This window comes from Carcharhinus amblyrhynchos, chromosome 30, assembly GCF_965287045.1.
Source record: "Carcharhinus amblyrhynchos chromosome 30, sCarAmb.v2.hapA, whole genome shotgun sequence".
NCBI lineage: Eukaryota > Metazoa > Chordata > Chondrichthyes > Carcharhiniformes > Carcharhinidae > Carcharhinus > Carcharhinus amblyrhynchos.
Genome location: NC_137353.1, coordinates 541,215 through 561,186, shown reverse-complemented (window position 1 = coordinate 561,186; position 19,972 = coordinate 541,215). Strand labels below are relative to the sequence as shown.

Here is a 19,972-nt window from a genome sequence, read left to right as displayed (position 1 = left end):
AAATACTGCTTCAAATATCAATCTGTGGAATCCAGAGAAATGAACCCTATTGGTAGCACCGACTGCCAATGCTGGGGTCACTACTGGATTGCCCCAACTCACACCAACTCGCTCTCCAGGAAAGGACACTTGTAGGAAAGGTTTAAGACAAAAATCTGTGTCAAACACAATTGTTGACAAATTGTTGATTTTTAAATTTATAAAGAATTGTGTTAAGAATAAAGATTGAAAATTCAGCTGTCTAATTATTCTAAGGCAAGACATTTAAACACTGTTTGGATTGTAGCACAACATATTTAGCTGGAGGTTTTCATCCCAGTGCCTTAACAGGACAAAGAGCTGTCTTGCTGAAGCTTTGACAGTAGTGAGATCCCGGCCCTCAGGAATGTGTTGTGAATCCAGCCACATACTGGCCTTTGCAGCCACTAACTCCCACTCGATGAAATAAGCAGCGGAACTGTGCTCCAGCCAGGCCAGGGCCACTGCTGTAGACCAGATTGTTCCCTCTGGGTCAGTGAACTGCTGAAGTTCATTGGAACTTGTTGAGAAGGAAGTATCATTACTGTCGGTTTCAGAGCCTCTGCCACTGTCGGCCTGCAAAGTACCCGCAGCCTCGGGGTTTCCTGGAGAGGAGAACCGCCGTACAGTTACTGACGGAGGGAGAAGTGCAGAACTACCACTCAGAGCCTTTGACTGAATTTCAACCAAACTGCTTGAAAAGTGACGGGGTCTTAACTGTTCACCTTGGGATTCATCTATTCCCAAGTCATTCAACGCTGCCATTTTTCCAGCTTCTTTCAGATGGGTGTGTCCTGTGGATCTATTTTCTTGGCCACTCAAAGCTGAGTTTCTGTCGCTTAAAGTACTGGGGTGGCCTTGAGAAGTTGGAGTGACATTTGATCGGTGACTGGTAAAAGGTGAAGTCCATTTCAGCTGCTCCATGGAAATATTAATGGCTTCACAAAAAGCCAGATTGAGTAAGAAAGCTCCTGATGCCAACTGCAAATTAACCTGAAGAATGCAATTTTATCATTACTTTACAGCAGAAATAGACAAAAACTTGTCAATTATTTTGTATAATTAACAGAAAATCCCAAGTCCACTCTTTACACCTCCTAATTATATATAATTATCCTTCCAATTCCTGTTGACTAAAAGTTCACAAATTACTGAAATTCAGTGATTTAGTTAATATTTTCAGCAGGATACACCTCTAACTGAACCAGGCTCAAGGAAGAGCCAACAGCAAGAAGAGAATTAGAAATACAAACTAGGAATAAAGATGTACATTTATCTCTCACAGCTTCAGCACTTCCCAAAAAGCCTTCCAGCAAATGGAGTACCATTTGAAATGTAATGTAAAAAGTATGCAGCCAATTTTCACACAGCAATGTGATGATGATCAAAGAACAAAGAACATTACAGCACAGGAACAGACCCTTTCGCCCCTCTAAGCCTGCACCAACCATGCTGCCCATGTGAACTAAAACCCCCTACCCTTCTGGGGATCATATCCCTCTATTCCCATCCTGTTCATGTATTTGTCAAGATGACCCTAAAAACTCACTATCGTATCTGCTTCCACTACCTCCTCCGGCAGCGAGTTCCAGCTACCCACCACTCTCTGTGTAAAAAACTTGCCTCGTACGTTTCCTTTAAACCTTGCCCCTCGCACCTTAAAACCTATGTCCCCTAGTAATTATTCTTCCACCCTGGGAAAAAGCTTCTGACTATCCATTCTGTCCATTCCCCTCAATCTTGTAGACTTCTATCAAGTCACCCCTCAACCTCCGTTGTTCCAGTGGGAACAAACCAAGTTTTTCCAAACTCTCCTCATAGCTAATGCCCTCCATACCAGGCAACATCCTGGTAAATCTTTTCTGTATCCTCTCTAAAGCCTCCACATCCTTCTGGTAATGTGGCAACCAGAATTGAACACTATATTCCAAGTAAAAGATCAGATATCTGTTTTTGTGATTTGATTGAGGGGTAGATATTGGCATGACAACTCCCCTGACTTTCTTCCATATAGATCCAGGGAATCATTTATATCCACCCAATAGGGCAGAAAGGATCTCAGTTTAACAATGCATGTGAAAGTTGGAACCTCAGAGTGCTGCACTCCATTGGCATAACACAGGAGAGTCAGTCTTGATTACTGTGTTCAGAAGTTGAGGCTTGCTGGCTCAGAGGAAAGGATGCTACCCACCGAGGGGACAATAAAATGTGAGCCAAACATTCAAAAAGTCATTGTTATAACTGACAAACTATTGTGGGGAGGGACTTTGAGCTTCCATCTGTCTAGAATCACATATTCCATCTGCTTTTATTCCTTTCCTGTTTCTCAATGAATTTTTCTATTTTTGCTGTGTGTTTTAATTAGATGAAGAAACATACAATTATACGCTGGAAAATCTGCTTCAATACAATCCAAATACAATATTTTAGTTAGTATTCTATCCTGGAGACCAATTGCTTTGTAGCTGTTAACAATCATATTTGTTGAATAAAATGCAACATTTTTCACTAGTGGGAAGTTACTAACCAGTGGTAAGTAGTTATTGTTCTCTGTCACTGGCTCGCAGACACACTCACTCATCTTACTGACTGACCGGCACAGGAATCCTTTGGCAGCTCGAGTCAGCATTCGAGTTTTATTGAGACTCAACCTTAAACAATAAACAAGAAAAGATTCTTCACAAAGAACAAAGAACAGTAAAGCTCAGAGAGAGTATTTCCTTGGGTGGATGTAGCTGTTACTAGGGGGCATAACTATAAGGATCATGGTGGGAGATATAGGAGGGATGTCCGAGGTAGATTCTTCACTCAGAGAGTGGTTGGGGTGAGGAATACACTGCCTGCTGTGATAGTGGAGTCGGACACTTTAGGAACTTTCAAGCGGTTATTGGATAGGCACATGGAGCACTCCAGATTGATAGCGAGTGAACATAAGAACATAAGAAACAGGAGCAGGACTAGGCTCTAGCCCTTTGAGCCTGCCCCGCTATTCAATAAGATCATGGCTGATCTGAAGTGGCTCAGTTCCACTTTCTCCCCATAACCCTTAATCCCCTTACCTACCAAAAACCTATCTACCCGCGTCTTAAATATATTTAGCGAGGTAGCCTCCAGCACTTCAACGGGCAGAGAATTCCAGAGATTAACCACCCTTTGGGTGAAGAAGTTCCTCCTCAACTCTGTTCTAAACCACCCCCCCTTATCTTGAGCGGGATAACTTGATCTTGGGTTTGGACATAGCTCGGCACAACTTTGAGGGCTGAAGGGCCTGTACTGTGCTGTACTGTTCTATGTTCTATCTAACACAGGAACAGGGCCTTTGGCTCTCCAAGCTTGTGCTGATCATGATGCCTGCCTAAGCTAAAACCGTGTGCACTTGGAGTCTGTATCCTTCCATTTCCATCCTACTCATGGATTTGTCTAGTTGCCCCTTAAATGCCCCTATCGTATCTGCTTCCACCATCTCCCCGGGCAGCATGTTCCAGACATTCACCACCCTCTGTGTAAAGAAACTTGCCTCGTACATCCCCTCCAAACTTTTCCCCATGTACCTTAAACTTATGTCCTCTCGTACTTGACTTTTCTACCAAAGGAAAGAGCATCTGACTACCAATCTGTCCATGCCCCTCAATCTTATAAACCTCTATCAGGTCACCTCTTAACCTCCATCGTTCCAGGGAGAACAAACTGAGTTTATCCAACCTCTGCTCATAGCTAATACCCTCCAGGCAATACCCTGATAAACTTCTGTACTGTCTCCAAAGCATCCACATCCTTCTGGTAATGTGGGCGGCCAGAATTGTACACAATATTCTAAATGAGGCCCAAGTAAGGTTCTGTAAACTTGCAGCATGACCTGCCAAGTTTAATACTCAATGCCCCGACCGATGAAGGCAAGCATGCCGTATGGTTTCTTGACTACATTATCCACCTGTGTTGCCAATTTCAGCGATCGGTGGACACGTGCGCCCAGATCTCTCCGTCTGTCAACACTCCTAAGAGTTCTACCATTTACTGTATAATTCCTACATGTTTTGGACCTTCCAAAATGCATTATTTCACACTTGTCCGGATTAAGCTCTATTTGCCATTTCTCCGCCCAAGTCTCCAACTAGTCTGTATCTTGCTGTATCCTCTAACAATCCTCTTCACTATCCACAACTCCACCAATTTTTGTGTCGTCTGCAAATTTACTAATCAGACCAGTTATATTTTCCTCCAAATAATTTATATTTACTACAAATAACAAAGGTCCCAGAATTGTTCCCTGTGAACGCTGCTAGTCATAGCCTTTCTTTCAGAAAAGCTCTACTGCTCTCCTCTGTCTTCTTTGCCCGAGCCAGTTCAGTATCCATCTTGCCATCTCCCCTCTCATGCTGTGTGACTTCATAATTCTTACCAGTCTACCACGAGGTACCTTGTTAAAGGCTTTACTGAAGTCCATGTATACAACATCCACTGCCTTTCCCTCGTTTATCACCTTTGTTACTTCCTCGAAAAACTCGATCAAGTTAGTGAGGCATAACTTCCCCTTCACACAGCTATGATGTCGCTAATAAGTCCATCTGTTTCCAAATTATAATAAATTCTGTCCCTAAGAATCTATTATAATAATTTTCCTACCACTCTCATATGGCTAATTTCTTGGATTATCTCTGCTGCCCTTCTTAAAGAATGGAACAATATTGGCTATTCTCAACAGCTCCACCAATTTAGCAGTTGGGAGACTATTGATAATACCACCTTCATTATAAACAATTTTTCCTCGATTTATTTCCTCAAGCATTTGTAAATGATTTGGCTGGAATTGTATCGATTTCTAAATAGACATTTTCACTGTGGACTGAACAGTATTTGGTCACAAGTCACTGTGGGAGCTTTTTGACAAGCAAGAGTCACCACATTTTGTAATTTGAAATTCTCAGCTCATTTATACAATCAAGCATTTGTGAGTGAACTCTCAATTTAACATTAATGTTTTCAGATAATCTTAACATATCTGAACACATTAAAACTAAAGTTTATTTATTAGTCACAAGTAAGGCTTACATTAACGCTGCAATGATGTTACTGTGAAATTCCCCGAGTTGCCACACTCCAGCACCTGTTTGGGTCAATGCACCCTAACCAAAGGCTAACAATGTAAAGCCTGTAATGAATTGCCAGAAGAGCAGCAGGATAAGAAATTATGACTCTTAACTAATTTAAGATGATCAGAACCAAATAATTTATTACAAGTACATCATAATCCCATCAGGATGTGGGGAGGGTAATCCAGAAAATCCAAAAGCATGGTGGCGCATTGATTAGGATTGCTGCCAGAGATCCAGGTTCAGTTCCCAGTTTGGGTTACCGTGTGGAGTTTTCACATTCTCCTGTGTTTGTGTGAGTTTCCTTCAGGTGCTCAAGGTCAGAACAAAGAATGGTACAGCACAGGAACAGGCCGTTCAGCCCACTAAGTCCGTGCCGACACAGATGCTTCTCTGATCTAATATTTTCTTGCCTCTACGTGGTCCATATCCCTCTATTTCTTGCCTATTCATGTATCCATCCAGATGTCTCTTGAATGTTGTTATAGAATCTGCTTCCACCACCTCCTCTGGAAGCGCGTTCCAGGCATTCACCACTCTCTGTCTGAAAAACTTGCCCCTTACATGTCTTTTATCTGAGAAAGGATGTCCTTGCTATAGAGAGAGCACAGTGAAGGTTTACCAAGCTGGTTCCTGGGATGGCAGGTCTGTCATATGAGGAGAGACTAAGTTGGTTAGGAGTAAGAGGGTGAGACAGGATAGATTTAGAAAGAATTTTCCCAATGGTGGGGGAAGTCCAGAACTAGGGGTCAGAGTTTGAGGATAAGGGGTAAACCTTTTAGAACTGAGGTGAGGAGAAATTTCTTCACCCAGAGGGTGGTGAATGTGTGGAATTCATTCCCACAGAATGTAGTTGAAGGCGAAACATTGTGAGATCTTAAAAATAAAGTAAATATAAGACATCCTACCGCCAGATGTCAGAGCTGCACCGCCGGAGAGGACACCGTCAGTCCCAGGGCACAGTGCACCACATTTGCCAGGTCCTCAAGAACTGGCACACATGGAATGGAAGAAGACCCACTGCCCTTAAAGTTACTGCTGCTCTGAATATCAATGCAAGTGGTTCATTTCAGGGCAGCTGACTAGCATTTCCCAGTCAGCTGCAATCAAATACATAAGGGAAGTTGTAGATGCCTTTTATGCAAGGGCTAGCGCGTATAGGAGACCAGATGACAATGATGCTGGGCCATTGGGTTTCGCCTGCTTACCTGGCATGCCCCAGTGAAGGGTGTCATCAGCTGCACCCATGTGGTCCTTGGCATCATCATGCAGCAATACAAAATGAAGAACCAGGGATACCACCACTCCCTCAATGTCCAGCTTGTTTGAGACCACATGATATGAATAATGCAGGTTTGCCCACCTCTCCTGATGAGCATCCATGACTGCTACATCTTGGGGCACTCTCAGATCCCAGCTAACACCTCAGGGCCAGGGGTACCCACTCAGGAGGCAGCTGATGCTGCCACTGTGGAAGCAACGAACATCAGCGGAGACTTGATACAACGAGGCTCATCCATCAACGCACATGTTGGTGGAGAAAGCGATTGGACTGCTGAAGATGAGGTTCTGGTATCTGAACCAGTTGGGGCTTCCCTACAACACAGCCCCCAGAGGGTGTCCCACATAATAACGGTCTGCTGTGCTTCTCCACAACTTGGTACTAGGAATGGAGCTCATCTCAACCAGGATGAGATGGGCAGTGGGGTGGGGGCGACATATCTCTTCAGACGGCAAGAAGGTTGAGGAAGATGGCATGGGTCAGATGGAGATGGAGGAAGAACCTCAGGTGATTGGCAGGGCCCACATGGGCCAAAAAGCTCGGGATGCACTCATTGCCTCTCAGTTCAGGGACAAGCAGGACTCGGGAGTGAAGTGCTCCCCCAACATGGGGTCTGACATCTAACCAGAGATGTGGTGCCAGCAGTCAGTGCTCTTGATGCTGTCCAAGTTCATGGACAGGGCATTAAATTCATTGGCTAGATCTGTAAGAGAATGATGATAGCATTGAGGGCAGAGCAAAGTCCCTGGATTAGGCTAAAAGGGCCAAATGGCCTCCTGCTGTTCCTATCTTCTATGTTTCTATGAATATTCACTGCATTTCCACTGGCCATTATGTCCCATACAATTCCTAATTTCAGGCTCACTCTCATTTGTCAGTTTGGGTTTAAGAGGCCTTATGCAAATTGTAACTTTAAAGCTATCCCATTGGACAAATAAAAATACATATTTAGCTTTCAGCTGGATGTTTAACTAATTTGGTGGAATTCTTTGAGAACGTTACAAGTGCAGTGGACAATGGGGAACCTGTGGATGTGGCATATCCGGATTTCCAGAAAGCAACTGACAGGGTGCCGCACGAAAGGCTGCTACATAAGATAAAGGTGTACAGTGTTATGGGTAAATGTTACAGGCATGGATAGAGGATTGGTTAACTAACAGAAAGAAAAAAAGTGAGATTAAATGGGTGTCTTTCTGGTTGGTGATCAGTGACTAGTGATGTGCCTCAGGGATCAGTGTTGGGATGTAATTGGTTTGGAGTTGATGATTTGGAGTTGGGGGCCAAGTGTAGTGTGTCAAAATTCACAGGTGACACTAAGATGAGTGGCAGAGCAAAGTGTGCAGAGGATGCTGAAAGTCTGCAAAGGGGTATAGATAGTCTGAATGAGTGGGTGAGGATCTGGCAGATGGAGTACAATGTTGGTAAATGTGAGATCGTCCATTTTGGTAGGAATAACAGCAAAATGGACTATTATTTAAATGGTAAAAAAGTTGCATCATGCGGCTGTGCAGAGGGATCTGGGTGTCCTTGTGCAGGAATCATAAAAAGTTGTTTTGCAGGTGCAGCAGATAATTAAGAAAGCAAATGGAATTTTGTCCTTCATTGCTCGAGGGATGGAGTTTAAAAACAGCGAGGTTATGTTGCAGCTGTATAAGGTGCTGGTGAGGCCACACCTGGAGTACTGTGTACAGTTTTGGTCTCCTTACTTGAGAAAGGATATACTGGCACTGGAGGGGGTGCAGAGGAGATTCACTAGGTTGATTCCGGAGTTGAGAGAGTTGCTTATGAGGAGAGACTGATGTGATGTCAGTGTACTTTTGAGAGATTTATTTTTTAAATCAGGTTTTTTGCAGTTGTAAACTGATCTTTTTGGTTTCAATTGTTTTGTCATTATGGCACTGGTTTGTTTGGGGGAGTGTTTTTATTTCTGCTTAAACGGGGTTTGTTTATTTTTACTAGGATGTTTATGACGCTACATTAGGAGAAAAAAAACTGGTTGGCAGGTCAGGTGACAGGAGCTTTTTCCTTTTCAGTTCTGAACTGCAGATTTGAGTTTTAGAAGGGACAGCAAGCTAAAAAGGAGTCTCTCTCTCTCTCCTGTTTTATTTGGAAACTCTGCTGGTTATCTGAAAGCATGGCTTTGCCTTTCTAAAGGGGAGAACTTGCTGTCGGTGGCCTGAACAAAGTCTACCTGGAGTTCTGGGAAGTTATTCTGACTTCAAGCTGTTCTGGATGTGTCAAGGGGGGCTCCTGGAGCTTACAAGGCTGAGCGTTTTCAAATCTCCAACCAAAGGAATCAACTCCAGTCTCATGTCAGAATTAGACTTTGCTGTGTTGAATTTGTTTAAAGAGTTTTGTTGATGAGATTAGTTTGATTCAAACATTTTAGATATATTTGTTAAGAGTTATACATTATCATGGTTGTTTTGTTTTTGTTTGTAATTGATAAAAGTTATTGCTAATTTTCTTACTATACATATTAACTATATTCTTAAATAAACTTTGTTAGACAAAAGCTCCTAGTGGGTCTTTTGAATCAAACCTGAAGTGAAACATACCATGCTCACCCTAGCCAAATTCAAGATACATAACTTATGATTCAGACAGGCTTCACAAGACACTTTCTAACCTGTACCATAACACTGAGTAGATTGGGGCTATACTCACTGGAATTTAGAAGAATGATGGGGGAATCTTATAGAAACATATAAGATTATGAAGGGAATAGATAAGATAGGAGCAGGGAAGCTGTTTCCACTGGCAGGTGAAACAAGAACTAGAGTCATGGCCTCAAAATAAGGGGGAGCAGATTTAGGACTGAGTTGAGGAGGAACTTCTTCACACAAAGGGTTGTGAATCTGTGGAATTCCCTGCCCAGTGAAGCAGTTGAGGGTCCCCCACTGAATGTTTTTAAGGCAAGGATAGATAGATTTTTGAACAGTAAAGGAATTAAGGGTTATGGTGAGCGGGCGGATAAGTGGAGCTGAGTCCACAAAAAGATCAGGCATGATTTTATTGAACGGCGGGGCAGGCTCGAGAGGCCAGATGGCCGACTCCTGCTCCTAATTCTTATGCTCTTATGTAAAACAATGTTAAGGGAAAAACATAATATAACCATAATTTGACAAATTCTCAGGGCTGTTAAACATTTAACTCAACTTCTCTCAATTTCTTCTCGAACAGATTTGGCAAATCACCTCTAGTCGCGACATTTGACATTTTTAAAATAATATGGGTGGCACGGTAGCACAGTGGTTAGCACTGCTTATTCACAGCTCCAGGAACCTGGGTTCAATTCTTGGCTTCGGTTAGTGTGTGTGGAGTTTGCACATTCTCCTCGTGTCTGCGTGGGTTTCCTCTGGGTACTCTGGTTTCCTCCCACAGTCCAAAGATGTGCAGGTTAGGTTGATTGGCCATGCTAAAATTGCCTTAGTGTCCTGAGATGCATAGGTTAGAGGGATTAGTGGATAAATATGTAGAGATATGGGGGTAGGGCCTGGGTGGAATTGTGGTCGGTGCAGACTCAATGGGCCGAATGGCCTCTTTCTGTACTGTAGGGTTTCTAGGATTTCTAGAAAATGCTGGAAATGCTCAGCAAGTCCAAACCCATCCCCAGAATGGAAAAAACTTGAAATAATTCATGTGGTGAAAAAGTTTCTATCAATTAGAGTTTTCTAACAAATAGCAAATTGATCAATAGATACTTAAGAACTTTATTTAACCTCAGCAGAGATTCTGTGGTATACAACGGTGCATACAAGGTAAGAATGCAGGAGGGCAAAGAATGGTGGGTGTGGGGGATGCTTTGGCAGGAGTTGGTATCATGCAAAGGGCCATGGGGAATGGGTAAAGGAAATAGTTTGGAGGGTATGAGCAGTCATGGAAGGATAGCAGATGGAAATAGCTTGGCAAAGAAGGTGTGAGGGACCATGGAGAGTGGGTGGGGCATGAGGTAGTCTGGGTTAGTGTGGCACCGGAACTGTCTGGGGAGCTGAAGGGTGAGTGCTGAAGGACAGCTTTTTTTCATTCTGTTAGTCACCCTGGAACAAAGCGCTGGAGCACCAATGTGGCTCAGCAAATTGTTGCCTCCACACCTGGAAGCCCTGTGGCTGCCGATGAACTCTTTCCTTAGGGAGCAAATCCCATAAAACCCAGTGCCCCTGGAGAGAAATTCCAAACTTCCATGGCAGCATGGGTAACAGTGTGAGGAACTCTCTCGACTCTGCACTGCCGATGTGAGATCAGGAATATGTAAGTAGCAAACTTGTTTCTACTCTTGGGTCTGGGGCAAGAAGAGGATTTCTCCCACACCACCCCCCAACTCCCTGCCCCCATTACAGTGGGAAATGCCTACGGTTAAATCTATCCCTATAGCAGCACAATCAATGGTTCGACAGAATGACTGATGCAGTTGTGTTTTGGGCTATGACACTCTATCAGGGTAAAGGTTACTCAGCTTTTTATACCCAGACTGGAAATGTCTGAAGCCACTGAAAGGTGAGAGGGCATGGGATCCAAGGGGCTTTGGCCTTGTGGATCCAGAACTGGCTTGCCCGCAGAAGGCAGAGAGTGGTTGTGGACGGGTCTTTTTCTGCATGGAGGTCGGTCACCAGTGGAGTGCTCCAGGGATCTGTTCTGGGACCCTTGCTGTTTGTCATTTTCATAAATGACCTGGATGAGGAAGTGGAGGGATGGGTTAGTAAGTTCGCAGACGATACGAAGGTTGGTGGTGTTGTGGATGGTCTGGAGGGATGTCAGAAGTTGCAGCGAGACATAGATAGGATGCAAGATTGGGCGGAGAAGTGGCAGATGGACTTCAACGCGGATAAATGTGTAGTGGTCCATTTTGGCAGGACCAATGGGACGAAGGAGTACAATATCAAGGGTAGGAGTCTTAGCTGGGTTGAGGAGGGAAGGATCTTGGGGTCCGGGTCCATAGGACTCTTAAATCGGCCTCGCAGGTGGAGGATGTGGTCAAGAAGGCATATGGTGTACTGGCCTTCATTAATCGAGGGATTGAGTTTAGGAGTCGGGAGGTAATGCTGCAACTTTATAAGGCCCTTGTCAGACTCCACTTGGAGTACTGTGTGCAGTTCTGGTCGCCTCACCATAGGAAGGACGTGGAAGCTATTGAGAGGGTGCAGAGGAGATTTACAAGGATGTTGCCTGGATTGGGAGGCATGCCTTATGAGGATAGGTCGAGGGAGCTAGGTCTCTTCTCCCTGGAGAGACGAAGGTTGAGACGCAACCTGATAGAGGTTTATAAAAAGTTGAGAGGTATAGATAGGGTGGATTCTCGGAGGCTATTTCCCAGGGCTGAAATGGGTGCTACGAGAGGACACAGATTTAAGGTGCTGGGGAATAGGTACAGAGGAGATGTCAGCTGGTGAGCGAGTGGAATCGGCTGCCATCAGTGGTGGTAGAGGTGAACTCGCTGGGGTCTTTTACAAGACTTCTGGATAAGTACATGGGATTTAATGGGATTGAGAGCTACAGATAGGTCTATGGCTTGGTAGGTATGGATATGATCGGCACAACTTGTGAGCCAAAGGGCCTGTTTGTGCTGTAGTGTTCTATGTTCTATGTTTTCCAGCACTGTCAGTCCTCACCCGATACAGCTCAAAACAGAACAGGGAATCAGAGTTAGTGGCAGTTATGTCAGACTCAGGTACCTTGCAGTAAAGAGGCTCTCGGTAGATCGCTGCGAAAAAATTGAAGGACTCCTCAGTGAGGCTGAAAAATAGAGAGGGGAAATAATTCCAGATAACACATTTATTCAATGATAAAGTATTTTTCTTTCCCTAGATTCTGCATTTATATAATAGCTTACAGGAAAAAATAGATTCTGTACATTATACAGTACAGCTCAGATGAAAAACTGTTTCCCAGTGCCGCTTTGTTCCTGCAAGAAAAGTTATACTGACACACAGAAATCTCAGGAAAATGAGAAATTACAATGGCCGGGATTCTCTGGCCAATCACTCCGGCGGGATTCCCCTGCCAACCGTGCCAGAGGGATTCTCCGGCTCTTCACTCTGGCAGGTTCCTCTGGCCAATTTACCGGAGGGATTCTCTAGCCAATCACGCCAGCAGGATTCTCTGGTCCTGCTGCAGTGAACAGTAAGAAGTCTGACAACACCAGGTTTAAGTCCAACCGACAGTCACCTCACACCTCACTGTACCGCAAGCCCACAGACAATCTCACAATGCTCCACTTCTCCAGCTTCCACCCTAAACATGTTAAAGAAACCATTCCCTACGGACAAGCCCTCCGTATACACATGGTCTGCTCAGATGAGGAGCGTGACTGACACCTCCAGACACTGAAAGATGCCCTCATAAGAACAGGATATGGCGCTCGACTCATCGATTGACAGTTCTGATGGGCCACAGCGAAAAACTGCACCGACCTCCTCAGAAGACAGACGCGGGACACAATGGACAGACTACCCTTCGTCGTCCAGTACTTCCCTGGAGCGGAGAAGCTACGACATCTTCTCCAGAGTCTTCAACATATCATTGAAGAAGATGAACATCTCGCCACGGCCATCCCCACACCCCCACTTCTTGACTTCAGACAACCACACAACCTCAAACAGACCATTGTTCACAGCAAACTACCCAGCCTTCAGGAGAACAGTGACCACAACACCACACAACCTTGCCACAGCAACCTCTGCAAGACGTGCCGGATCATCGACACAGATGACATCATCACACGTGAGAATTCCATCCACCAGGTATACGGCACATACTCTTGCAACTCGGCCAACGTTGTCTACCTGATACGCTGCAGGAAAGGATGTCCCGAAGCATGGTACACTGGGGAGACCATGCAGACGCTACGACAACGGATGAATGAACATCGCTCGACAATCACCAGGCAAGACTGTTCCCTTCCTGTTGGCGAACACTTCAGTGGTCACGGGCATTCAGCCTCTGACCTTCGGGTAAGCATTCTCCAAGGCGGCCTTCACGACACACGACAGCGCAGAGTCGCTGAACAGAGACTGATAGCCAAGTTCCGCACACATGAGGATGGTCTCAACAGGGATCTTGGGTTCATGTCGCACTATCTGTAACCCCCATGACTTGCCTGGGTTTGCAAAACCTCGCTTACTGTACTGTCTGGAGACAATACACATCTCTTTAACCTGTGAGCAGTGCTCCTTCCACACACATTGTCGGCATCTTTAAGACTTGAACAGCAGGTTAGTTGTAAAGACTCGCATTCTAATCAGTAATCTGTAAACTGTCTGTGCTGTTATACGCTCTGTCTGAGGCCAGAATTCTCCATTCACCTGACAAAGAGGGAAAACTCGAAAGCTTGTGAGTTTACTATCAAACAAATCGGTTGGACTTAAACCTGGTGTTGTCAGACTTCTTACTGTGTTTACCCCAGTCCATCACCGGCATATCCACATTGTGCCTGCTGCAGTGATCAGAGACTTGGCCGAGCACCAAATTCTCTGTTGTCACTTGCAGAGACAACGAGGTGTGAAAAGCTGGAAAACTCTGGCCAATATTTTTCTTTTGGTAATATCCTGTTATTTTCCCCAGAAACTGGAAAACAAGTCAGCGAGGGGTATGATTGGTGTAACTAGAGTAAGAGACAGAGTTACTGCATGGGGACAAGGACAACAGGAACATCTGGTTTTGATATTTTAATGAACAAAGCGAAATTTCAAACAGAATTTACTCAAGAGAATAAAAGAATTAGTTTTCAAGTGGGTTTCTTTAGTTCAAAGGCAGATGGAGTATAATGTTAGCAAGTGTGAGGTTATCCACTTTGGCAGAAATAATAGTAGGAGGGATTATTATTTAAAAGGTGAAAAGCTGCAGCATGCTACGGTGCAGAGGGACCTGGGGGCCCTTGTGCGCGAGTCGCAAAAACCCAGTCTGCAGGTGCAGCAGGTGATCAGGAAGGTGAATGGGATGCTGGCCTTTATAGCGAGGGGGATAGAATATAAAAGCAGGGAGGTCTTGCTGCAACCGTACAGGGCACTGGTGAGGCCGCAGCTGGAGTACTGTGTGCAGTTTTGGTCGCCGCACTTGCGGAAGGATATATTAGCCTTGGAGGGAGTGCAGAGAAGGTTCACTAGGCTGATACCGGAGATGAGGGGGTTAGCCTATGAAGAGAGGCTGAATAGACTGGGTCTGTACTCACTGGAGTTTAGAAGGATGAGGGGGGATCTTATAGAGACGTATAAGATAATGAAGGGGATGGATAGGGTAGAGGTAGAGAGATTCTTCCCGCTCAGAAAGGATAGCAGGACTAGAGGGCACAGCCTCAAGATAAAGGGGGGCAGTTTAGAACGGAGTTGAGGAGGAACTTCTTCACTCAAAGGGTGGTGAATCTCTGGAATTCTCTGCCTGTTGAAGTGGTGGAGGCTACCTCGCTGAATATATTTAAGTCACGGGTAGATAGGTTTCTGATAGACAAGGGAATTAAGGGTTATGGGGAGAAAGCAGGAAAGTGGAACTGATCCACTTCAGATCAGCCGTGATCTTATTGAATGGCGGGGCAGGCTCAAAGGGCTAGATGGCCTACTCCTGCTCCTATTTCTTACGTTCTTATGTTCTTGCATTCAACGGCAGGTTGTGAAGATTCTAAACAAGTGCAGCAAAGATAGGATAAGTTAACTTTTAAAAATACAAGAGCTACAGTAAAGAAAGTGTCAAGTCTGGGACAAAAGCACTTCTCAGAGACTGGATGAAACAATAACGGTCAGAGAGATCAAAGGGAATGATACATTTAAGAAAATAATGGAGCCTGTGTGAGGCTGTAGCTGCCCAGATCCCAGCAACAACAGTGTAGTAACTGGTCAAATCTCGCAGAAAACAGTGTGGACAAGGCCAGACCTGGAGGCCAAGTGGCTGTCAGTCTCATAGGGCACTCTCTGAGCAAAAGAATACTGCATGGAAATATTCCTGGTATTCTATAGATTTAAAAATCTGTAAGGATTGTAGTTAAACAGAATAGGGATGGTGAGGTCAGAATACAATTTGATGTTAAGATCTTGTGGAACTATTTGATAAGGTGCCCCATGCAAGGCTTATTGAGAAAGTGAGGGGGCATGGGATCCAAGGGGACATTGCTTTGTGGATCCAGAACTGGCTTTCCCGCAGAAGGCAAAGAGTGGTTGTAGATGGGTCCTTTTCTGCATGGAGGTCGGTCACCAGTGAAGTGCCCCAGGGATCTGTTCTGGGACCCTTGCTCTTTGTGATTTTTATAAATGACCTGGATGAGGAAGTGGAGGGAAGGGTTGGTAAGTTTGCTGATGGCACAAAGGTTGGTGGTGTTGTGGATAGTGTGGAGGGATGTCAGAAGTTGTAGCGAGACATAGATAGGATGGAGTTCAACCCAGATAAGTGTGAAGTGGTTCATTTTGGCAGGTCAAATAGGATGGCAGAATATAATATTAATGGTAGGACTCTTGGCAGTGTGGATGATCAGAAGGATCTTGGGGTCCGAATTCATCGGACGCTCAAAGCAGCTGTACAGGTTGAAGCTGTGGTTAAGAAGGCGTATGGTGTACTGGCCTTCATCAAATCGAGGAATTGAGTTTAGGAGTCGGGAGATAGTGTTGCAGCTATATAGGACCCTGGTCAGACCCCACTTGGAGTACTGTGCTCAGTTCTGGTTGCCTCATTACAGGGAGGATGTGGAAGCCATTGAAAGGGTGCAGAGGAGATTTACAAGGATGTTGCCTGGATTGGGGAGCATGCCTTATGAGGATAGGTTGAGGGAGCTTGGCCTTTTCTCCTGGAGAGACGAAGGATGAACGGTGATCTGATAGAGTATATAGGATGTTGAGAGGTATTGGTCAAATGGATTCTCAGAGGCTTTTTCCCAGGGCTGAAATGGTTGCTACAAGAGGACACAGGTTTAAGGTGCTGGGGAGTAGGTACAGAAAAGATGTAAGTTTTTCACTCAGAGGGTGGTGGGTGTGTGGAATCGGCTGCCGGCAGCAGTGGTGGAGGCGGATTCGATAGGGTCTTTTGAGAGACGTTTAGATAAGTACATGGAACTTCGTAAGATAGAGGATTATACGTAAACCTAGTAATCTCTAAGGTAGGGACATGTTCAGCGCAACTTTGTGGGCCGAAGGGCCTGTATTATGCTGTAGTTTTTCTATGTTTCTATTTTAAAGTCCTGTTAACTGTGTGAAGCCATTCTTATGGTTACACCTAGACTGGAGGGGGCACCAATATTCTGGCAGGTATATTTGCCAGAGTCACTTGGGAGGATCTAAACTAATATGGCAGGGGAGTGAGGGCCAGGGCAATAGGTCAGCAGGAGTAGTTGATGAACACAGTGGGACTGGTGATCTGAAATGCATCTGTTTCAATGCAAGGAGCATAACAGGCAAGACAGATGAACTTAGAGCTTGGATTAGTACTTAGAATTATGACGTTGTTGCTATTACAGAAATTTGGTTAAAACACAGACAGGATTGGTAGCTAAACATTCCAGGATTTAGATGCTTCAGGTGGGATGGAGGGGGATGTAAAAGAGTTGGAGGAGTTGCATTACCAGTTAAGGAGAATATGACAGTTGTACTGAGGGAGGACACCTCGGAGGGTTCAGGAAGCGAGGTAATATGGATAGAGCTCAGGAATAGGAAGGGTGCAGTCACAATGTTGGGGGTTTATTACAGGCCTCCCAACAGCCAGCGGGAGATAGAGGAGCAGATATGCAGACAGATTTTGGAAAGATGCAAAAACAACAGGATTGTTGTGGTGGATGATTTTAAATTTCCCTATATCGATTGGGACTTGCTTACTTCTACAGGCTTGGATTGGGCAGAGTTTGTAAGGAGGGTTTCTTGAAAACAGTATGTAAACAGCCCAACTCAGAAAGGAGCTATAATTAGACCTGGTATTGGGGAATGAGCCCGGCCAGGAGGTCAAAGTTTCAGTAGGAGGGAATTTCGGGAACAATGATCATAAATTCATAAGTTTTAAGGTGCTTGTGAATAAGGACAAGAGTGGTCCTCGGGTGAAGGTGTTAAATTGGGGTAAGACTAAAACAATATTAGGCAGGATCTGGAGAGTGTAGATTGAGGGAGGCTGTTTGAGGTTAAATCAACATCTGACATGTGGGAGTCTTTCAAATGTCGACTGGAACTCAGGACTGGCATGTACCTGTTAGGATGAAGGATATGTGTGGCTAATATCAGGAACCTTATTCCCAAGGGATATTATGAGCCTTGTCAAAAAGAAAAAGGAAACATTTGTAAGGTTCAAATGGCTTACGACAAATGAAGCCCTTGAAGAATATAAAGAATGTAAGAAGGAACTTAAGAAAGGAGTTAGAAGGGTTAAAAGGTGTCGTGAAGAGTCCTTGGCAAACAGGATTAAGGAAAATCTAAGGCATTTCTACATGTGTAGAGAGCAAGAGGGTAACCAAGGAAAGGGTTGGTCCACTCAGGGAAAGTGGAGGAAATGGGCTAGATACTAAATGAATACTTTGCCTCAGTATTCACCAAAGAGAGGGACTTGATGAATAAGGAGCTCAGGGTAGGGTGTGTAGATATTCTGGGTCATGTTGATATCAAAAAGGAGGAGGCATTGGGCATCTTAAAAAGCATTAAAGTAAATAAGTCCCCAGGGCCTGATGGGATCTACTGAGGGAGGCAGAGATGGAAATTGCTGGGATCTTGACAGAAATCTTTGTATCCTCATTGGCTACAGGTGAAGTTCCAGAGAACTGGAGACAGCCAATGTTTTTCCATTGTTTAAGAAGGGCAGCAGGGATAATGGGGAGAGGGCGGGAAAGTGGAACTGAGCAGCGACAGATCAGCCATGATCTTATTGAATGGCGGGGCAGGCTCGAAGGGCTGGATGGCCTACTCCTGCTCCTATTTCTTATGTTCTTATGTTCTTATAATCCAGGAAATTATAGGCCAGTGAGCTTTATGTCAGGGAAATTATTACAAAAGATTCTTAGGGACAGGATTGACTCATATTTGGAAACAAGTGGACTTATTAGTGGTAGGCAGCATGGTTTTGTGAAGGGGCGGTTGTCACTAACTTGTTCGAGTTTTTTGAGGAAGTGACAAAGATGATAGATGAGAGAAAGACAATGGATGTTGTCTACATGGACTTCAGTAGAGTTTTTGACAAGGTCCCTCATGATAGACTGGTACAAAAGGTGAAGTCACACGGGGTCAGAAGGGAGCTGGCAAGATGGACACAGAACTGGCTTGGTTATAGAGGACAGAGGTAGCAGTAGAAGGTTTATTTTCTGAAAACTATGACTGGCGGTGTTCCACAGCGATCAGTTCTGGGATCTTTGTCGTCTGTAGTATATATAAATGATTTGGAGGAAAATGTATCTGGTCTGATTAGTAAGTTTGCAGATGACACAAAAATTGGTGGAGTTACGGATAGCAAAGAGGATTGTCAGAGGATGCAGCAAGATATAGACCGGTTGGACACTTGGGTGGAAAGATGGCAAATGGAGTTTAATCCAGACAAGCGTGAGATAATGCATCTTGGAAGGTCCGATGCATGTAGGAATTATACAGTAAATAGTAGAACCCTTAGCAATATTGACAGGCAGAGAGATCTGGGTGCACATGTCCACCGATCACTGAAATTGGCAACACAGGTGGATAAGGTAGTCAAGAAAGCATACGGCATGTCTGCCTTCATCAGTCGGGGCATTGAATATTATAATTGGCAGGTTATGCTGCAGCTGTACAGAATCTTAGTTAGGCTTCATTCAGAATATTGGGTCCAGTTTTACCATCAAATTGCCCCATTAAGAGTGGAGGGGGGGGTCCGCTGCCACTCTGTGTGCGATCGGTTTGGGGGGGTGGTCTGCTGCCACTCTGCGTGCGATTGGTTGGGGGGGGTGCGGGGGGAAGGGGTGGTCCGCTGCCACTCTACATGCAATCGGTAGAGGCAAGGAGGTGCGTGTGATCGGTGGTGGGGGCTGGGGAGGAAAGGGGTGGTCTGCTGCCTCTCTGCGTGTGATCGGTAGGGGGGAGAAGAGGGGTCTGTTGCCACTGTGTGTGTGATTGGTGGTGGGAAGGAGGACAGTGGACCACAATCAGTCTGAATAATTGGGGGGTGGGGGATGGGGAATGAGGGAGGGTCTGTAATGTTGTGGAGATGGGGCAATGTCTGGGCCGGGGAAGGCATTAAATGACCCGGGAGCAATGTGGAAGGGGAGCGGTTTTTACTGCGCATTGGCAGTTGGAGGCTCCGATTGGAGCTGCAATGTTTTGGGCGTAATTCAGAATCACTGCTAATTTTCAGGCAGAGTGTCTGTGAGGCACCTGAGAATCGGTGTAAAAGTCGGATCTGAAAAACTCCCAGTTTCAAGTCCACCCAGTACTAAGAATTAGAATGGTAAAATCAGGCCCATTGTGTACAATTCTGGACACAACACTACCAGAAGGATGTGGAGGCTTTGGAGAGGGTACAGAAGAGGTTTACCAGGATGTTGCCCCTGGTCTGGAGGGTATTAGCTATGAGGAGAGGTTGGAAAAACTCAGTTTGTTCTTACTGGAATGACAGAGGTTGAGGGGTGACCTGATAGAAGTTTACAAGATTATGAGTGGCAATGGAC

General features: G+C 45.0%; 1 protein-coding gene across 1 annotated transcript in view; it reads right to left on the bottom strand.

Moving 5' to 3' along the window:
* Nucleotides 1-264: 264 nt before the first annotated feature.
* vwa5b1 (von Willebrand factor A domain containing 5B1) overlaps nucleotides 265-19,972 on the bottom strand; it is a 271,845-nt gene continuing 252,137 nt past the window's right edge. Inside the window, exons 19-21 of the mRNA XM_080215008.1 lie at nucleotides 12,063-12,123; nucleotides 2,546-2,669; nucleotides 265-1,011 (exon numbers count right to left, since the gene is read on the bottom strand). Of these exons, the coding sequence (XP_080071134.1) occupies nucleotides 265-1,011; nucleotides 2,546-2,669; nucleotides 12,063-12,123 (932 nt within the window). The remainder of the gene's footprint in view (nucleotides 1,012-2,545; nucleotides 2,670-12,062; nucleotides 12,124-19,972) is intronic.